Genomic DNA, 7,014 nt, shown 5'->3' on the forward strand with positions numbered 1-7,014 from the left:
CTTTCTTGTACCAGGGAATCCTCTCTGCCCAGTACTATGGGACCATAAAATGAGTAAGTTGGCTGAAACCATGCACAGCAATCTTCTTCTTCTTCTTTTTTTTTTTATAGTTTAATGTATTTTAATAGCAAACTTACAGGAACAGCACAGAAGACAGACAACATGAAAAACATGTACTTGCACGTAGGGCAACTCAGTTAGAAAAGTATAGTGAGTGGGTGGAATCTACTGTATGATAAAAATGCTACAAACACCACTTAGTTGCAGTCAATAAGAAATTTACTTGTTTTAAAAAAATCCAAATGCTGGCATTGTCCAGAAAAATTTAACAGGTTTATTTATAATTGTTATAAAGTTGAACTGCTGAAACTTGTTCACTGAAACATTTTGACTTTCATTAATGCTTTATGTCCCCACATTTATATTAAAAATTCACACACAAATGAAAATGGAAAAACTGCCAATACCTGATTTCTGTCCCCTATTTTCCACTTGCAATCATATACTTAGGTACCTTTTGACCCCATGGAAAAAAAATATCTAACGTTCAGAACTACCAATAACAGGAAGAAGAGAATTTTTTTTTTTTTTAAACAATGAAATGTTTCCCATCATAGTGGATTCTTAAGCACGTTCTCCACGTATGCGGCGTGCTAGCTGGATGTCTTTTGGCATAATTGTTACACGTTTGGCATGGATAGCACACAGGTTGGTGTCTTCAAAAAGGCCAACCAGATAGGCCTCACTTGCCTCCTGCAAAGCACCAATAGCTGCACTCTGGAAGCGCAGATCTGTTTTGAAGTCCTGAGCAATTTCCCGCACCAGACGCTGGAAGGGAAGTTTGCGAATCAGAAGTTCAGTGGACTTCTGATAACGTCTAATTTCACGGAGTGCCACAGTACCAGGCCTGTAACGATGAGGTTTCTTCACCCCTCCAGTAGAGGGCGCAGTCTTGCGAGCGGCTTTTGTAGCGAGTTGCTTCCTCGGTGCTTTACCACCAGTCGATTTGCGGGCAGTCTGCTTTGTACGAGCCATGGTATAGAGGCCTCCTTACTTACCCTGCTTCTCCTTCGGCTGGAGCTCGGCGAGCTAGAGGCGGCTCTGGCGTTGGAGAGCGACGGCGGCGCGGCGGCGGCTGCGAACACAATTGAAAAAAACAGCAATCTTCAATAGGAAGAACTGCAAGCATTCTGTGACTTTCTGTCAAAACATTAAAAAGTTTAACTGTTGGTTATGAATGTATAAGAAAATTGAAAAATAGTAAAACTAATATTTATTCAGTGTATTGCGATTTAAAACATTAAACATATTGAGAATTTAAATGTTTGTAAAAAACTTATCACAAATCGTTTGAATAGTGCTTGCTTTCTTATTGCAGAACTTACAATATGGAATGACCAACTTTTCTGTGCTTTGACTTATTCTCTTATTTTTTTGTAAGTTTGGATCAGCTTCCAAAATTTTATTCTTTGTGCTTTCAGTGTTGTCGGATATCTTTGAGAGTTGCGTTAATGTAAAGTTTGTTTTGCTATTGTCTTTTCCCTTGGAACATCTTTATCCTTTTTATTACAACTGCTTTCTTCATTTATGTCAATAAGTTTGCCTTCGCTAAGTTTCCTTTCTGTCTGCATATATAATGTCAACATTCCCATGGCCCGTGCTTTCTTTATAACTCCATTTATGTTTGATTTGAATTTTATATCTAGCAATATTGCTTTTTGCTTATTTGTTGTATTTTCATCTTTCTTCTTCCCTCATGGCTCAATCAGTAAAGAATATGCCTGCAATGCAGGAGACCCAGGTTCGATTCCTGGGTCGGGAAGATCCTTTGGAGAAGGAAATGGCTACCCATTCCAGTATTCTTGCCTGGAGAATCCCATGGACAGAGAAGCCTGGCAGGCTACCATCCATGGCATCACAAGAGTCGGACACAACTTAGTGACTAAACCACCACCATCTTTCTTAGCCAATTCCCTCTTTCAAAGATGCGTTTTTGACAGATGTCACAGGGGTATATTACTAGGAGACAAGAGAGGACCACACAGCTGCATTTTTGCTGTATAAGTGTGAACTAAATTGCAGGTACGCAATGACCAATCACTGACAACCTTCAAAAGAAGTGACGTGGTCACTGATCATGTGTACATCAATTACTTACACAGTGATTTGTGGGTTAAAAAGCAAGCAGTAAAGTTAGTACTCTATGTAATTATACTCAATTACTGTACCAGGGTGCTGGAGAAGACTCTTGAGACTCCCTTGGACTGCAAAAAGATTAAAGCAGTCAGTCCTAAAGGAAATCAACACTGAATATTCATTGAAAGGACTGTTGCTGAAGCCAAAGCTCCAATACTTTGGCCACCTGATGCAAAAAACCAACTCATTGGAATGGATCCTGATTCTGGGAAAGATTGAAGGCAAAAGGAGAAGAGGGGTGGCAGAGGATGAGATGGTAAGATAGCCATCACTGACTCAATGGACATGAATTTGAGCAAACTCTGGGACATAGAGGAGGACAGAAGAGCATGCTACCATCCATGGGATCACAAAGAGTTGGACACAACTTGTGACTGAACAACAACAACCAACTGTACCAGGATAACAGAGCTTGAACCCATGTTGTTGGGTGATGGTGTTATTTAGCTATCCTGTGGTAACTGAATTTTGTGAGTATAAGAACCATGCAAAGACAAGACTAACTTGTCTTGTGTATAACTTGTGTGTTTTCTGTAGTGTAAGTTGAGGGATATCAAAGAAATGGCTTTCAACATATTGCTCGAGTGATAATTCTACCACACTTATTTGACTGCAACATTCCACTGCTGAAGATCCTTGAGTGACTTTTTTGTACGTGCGTGCATGCTAAGTTGCTTCAGTCATGTCTGACTCTTTGTGACCCTATGGACTTTAGCCTGCCAAGCTTCTCTGTCCATGGGATTTCCCAGATAAGAATACTGGAGTGGGTTGCCACTTCTTTCCCCAGGGATCTTCCCGATGCAGGGACTGAACCTGCATCTCCTGCATTGGTAGGTGAGTTCTTTACCACTAGTGCCATCTGGGACATTTTTGTACAAGATTATGAAAATGACCACAATCCTTCATCTTCCTTGTAGCCAGGCCCTTTACAGTACCACTTTTCAACTCCTCCCATTAAAATGTGAAATCTGTTTCCCCTCTCTTCGAATCTTGGGTGACCTTGTGACTTGCTTCAGCCAATAAGATGCAGCAATGTTCTGCTAGTAATTTGTACATTTCCTCTCACTCTCTTGAGATCCTCCTCTTTACTGTGTAGACACAGGAGCAAACATAATCAGGAAAGGATTGTCCAATTAAATTTAGATCAAAGTGCTCATACATAGAATTATAAGCTAAGTAAACACATTAAGTACCTTATGTATGAATAAGTTCTGTTCTGAGAGCACATTCGTTAGTTAGTCCAATTTGTGTGTAAGTCTAACAAAATTAGCTTAGGTACCCAAGTAGCACAATCGGCTATATAGTACTACATTGTAATAGGTTTATAATACTTTTCACATAAATAATACATAAAAAGTGAATAAAAATAAAGAAAATGTTTTTAATCTTACAGTACAGTACTTTGAAAATTACAGTAGTGCAGAACAACAGCTGGCATACAAGAACTGGCATCAAGTGAACAGGCAAGAAGAGTTACTGACTGGAGGAGGGAGAGGAGGTGGGAGATGGCAGAGCTGAAGGATCGTCAGCTGGAGGGCAAGCTCCAGCCTCAAATATTTTCACTTTTGTTTCTATGGTCACCTCTTGGTACTCCTTAGCGGTACCAACTACATCATTGGTCTTTGACACTTGCTTCTGGACATCCTGGGCTTGAAATAAAGATACTGTACTACTGTGCTCTATATAGTACTGTGTGGTAAAGTACACAAAAGCAAAGCCATTTGTAGGGGATGCACGCCTGTGACAATGTATGCCAGACACGTGAACTAACCCACATGATTGGACATGTGGAAGGACATTCGCATCTTTGAAAGTTTGCAGCTTGAAGGTTTGTATATAGGGGACTTGCTATATCTTTTTTTTAAGTCGTTAAGCTTTGGAGTAGTTCGTTACATACCGATACAGAGCTAAATATCCCTTTGCTTATAGGATCAGTTCTAACCACAAGGCCTCCCAGTCATGACTTGGACAACCCTAGCAAACAGAATTTCCCACCTGTAACAGTAACTTTCTCTACTTTTGTGTAATAGGAGATGAAAATCAAAACAAAACAAAAAAAACTTGGCACAGGTAATTATAGTTATCAAATCTTTGAATAGCGCTGAGTGTTTTTTTCTTTTTAAAACATCTTTCCTTCACTTAAGCTTTGTGAACAAAAGAAACAAGAGAAAAATTTGTAAAACAAGCAACTCAGTCTTATATTCAAATAAGACTTGCTCAAGCAGAAAATGTATACTCCATTATTTAATTTATATTAACATTTTCTTGCCATAGTATAGGTGGGTTACATAACCCCCATATTAATATTAGGGTTAACGTGATTTAAAAATAAATTCTAGACATTTTCACTACACAGAGCTGTGGCCTGACTTTGAGATTGTTCTTTGATTAAACTATAAAAATCAACCTAATCAGATTCAAAATAATGTTCCTGGTCTAATTATGACAGTCTATACTACTGATAATGTAATTTATGTGGTTGTTTTATACAACTTATAGTAAGTACACCTTACTGAATAGCACTGTTTTTGAAAGTTATTTCTTTACAATAACTGAAATCTATTACCCTGCAGTTTCTATTCACTGGACCGAATTTTGCTTCTTAGGGATAAATAAAACAGTCTAAATCTCTCTTCCACATGGATGCTCTTCAAATATGTAAAGATAGCAATTGTGTGCCTCATGAGTCCTTGCCTCTTCATTCTATTTCTAATACTGACATGTAATTTTCTCCCAAGATTCTTGTCTTTTCCATTTCACCAAGTTATTCCTCCCCATTGGTTAGAGTTTGTCTCAGAGTAGCAATTCCCCTAGTCACTTCCTTTACATGATGCTACTGTTGAGCAAAGTCTGAAAATTTTTGGATCACTGCTTTTCAGCTCATTCAAGTACAGCAATTTTATAAACTGCACTATGAAAGCAGCATCCTTTCTTTTTCTCCATCTTGTCTATGAGAGCAGAGGCTCTAGAAATAATCCTGAAACTGTTTTGAGGACAGGAAAAAGTTAGAAGAGGTTGCTTTTGTTCAGTTGCCAAGTCATGTCCAACTCTTTGCAACCCCATGGACACCTGTCCTGCTTCCCAGGCGGTGCTAGTGGTAAAGAACCCTCCTGCCAATGCAGGTAGACATAAGATACACAGGTTCAGTCCCTGAGTTGGGAAGATTTCCGGGAAGAGGGCACAGCAACCCATTCCAGTGTTCTTGCTTGGAGAATCCCATGGACAGAGCCTGGCAGGCTATAGTCCATGAGGTCGCAAAGAGTCAGACACGACTGAAGTGACTTAGGACGCACATACTATCTCCCAGAGTTTGCTCAAATTCATGTCCATTGAGTCGGTGATGCTGTCTACCCATCTCATCCTTGGCCACCCTCTTCTTTTGCATTCAATCTTTCCCAGCATCAGGGTCTTTTCCAATGAGCTGGCTCTTGATATCAGGTGGCCAAAGTATTTGAGCTTCAACTTCAGCATCAGTCAGCAAATTTGGGAAACTCAGCAGTGGCCACAGGACTAGAAAAGGCTAGAGTTCAAGTATGAATAATTACAGTTGTTAGGCACAAGTTGAGACTATTCTAGAATTGTTTTTATCCAGAGTTCTTGTTTTCAGTTCAGTTCAGTCATTCAGTCATGTCCGACTCTTTGTGACCCCATGGACTGCAGCATGCCAGGCTTCCCTGTCCATTACCAACTCCTGGAGCTTGCTCAAACTCACGTCCATCAAGTTAGTGATGCCATCCAACCATCTCATCCTCTGTCGTCCCCTTCTCTTCCCACCTTCAATCTTTCCCAGCATCAGGGTCTTTTCCAATGAGTCAGTTTGCATCAGGTGGCCAAAGTATTGGAATTCTTGTTTTAGGTGGATTTTTATCCTTGGAGAAAGATTGTTTTACCTCACATCTTGCTTATGTTTATTTAATGTCGCTGTTTGAGCCTCTAAGGCCATTCGTTGTTGTTCAGTTGCTCAGTCATGTCTGACTCTTTGCGACCCCATGAACTGCAGCACCCCAGGAACTCAGGAAGAAAGCTGCCATCTAACAGCCATCAGACTTCAGCCATTCCCTAAGGTGAGCCCTGAGGATAGGGAGATCAGGATGTGAAAACATGCTACTGGCTTCAGATAGCGAGGTGGAATCTAGAAAAATGGTACAGATGAAAATATTTACAGGGCAGGAATATAGATGCAGATGTGCAGAACAGACTTGTGGACACAGCGGGGTAAGGGGAGGGTAGGACCATTTGGGAGATTAGGATTAGATTAGATAGGGATGTACCCTATCATGTGTAAAACAGATAGCTAGTGGGAACCTGCGGGAGCTCAGCTCAGTGCTCTGTGATGACCTTGACGGGTGGGAGGGGGGTGAAGGGGAGGGAGGCCCAGGAGGGAGGCGATATATGAATAGATATAGCTGATTCACTTGGTCACTGTACTGCAGAAACTAACACAACATTGTAAAGCAATTATACTTCAATATGAGAAGAGAGAAGAGGAACAGAAGAAGAGTTACTTAATCATTGTTGCTATTTCCTTCTTGCTAAAAAGGCCATTTGAAGCCCTGAGGCTCTTCTCTTCTGAGAGAGGATGTTACATAGGCTCTGAAAGAAAATCTCCATTTGATGCACATTATTAAGTTTGAACCATGAACTTCCTGATGTTCAAGCTGGTTTTAGAAAAGGCAGAGGAACCAGAGATCAAATTGCCAACATCTGCTGGATCATGGAAAAAGCAAGAGAGTTCCAGAAAAACATCTATTTCTGCTTTATTGACTATGCCAAAGCCTTTGACTGTATGGATCACAATAAGCTGTGGAAAATTCTGAA

The 7,014-nt window shown here is 40.3% G+C and overlaps 1 protein-coding gene across 1 annotated transcript; it reads right to left on the minus strand.

Annotated features, from left to right (window-relative positions):
- Window positions 1–311: 311 nt before the first annotated feature.
- LOC133249817 (histone H3.3A-like) lies at window positions 312–1,115 on the minus strand. Its single transcript, XM_061420758.1, has one exon. The coding sequence runs from the start codon at window positions 1,033–1,035 to the stop codon at window positions 625–627; it is 411 nt and encodes a 136-aa protein (XP_061276742.1). The 5' UTR covers window positions 1,036–1,115; the 3' UTR covers window positions 312–624.
- Window positions 1,116–7,014: the final 5,899 nt, after the last annotated feature.

This window comes from Bos javanicus, chromosome 6 (assembly GCF_032452875.1).
Source record: "Bos javanicus breed banteng chromosome 6, ARS-OSU_banteng_1.0, whole genome shotgun sequence".
Lineage (NCBI taxonomy): Eukaryota > Metazoa > Chordata > Mammalia > Artiodactyla > Bovidae > Bos > Bos javanicus.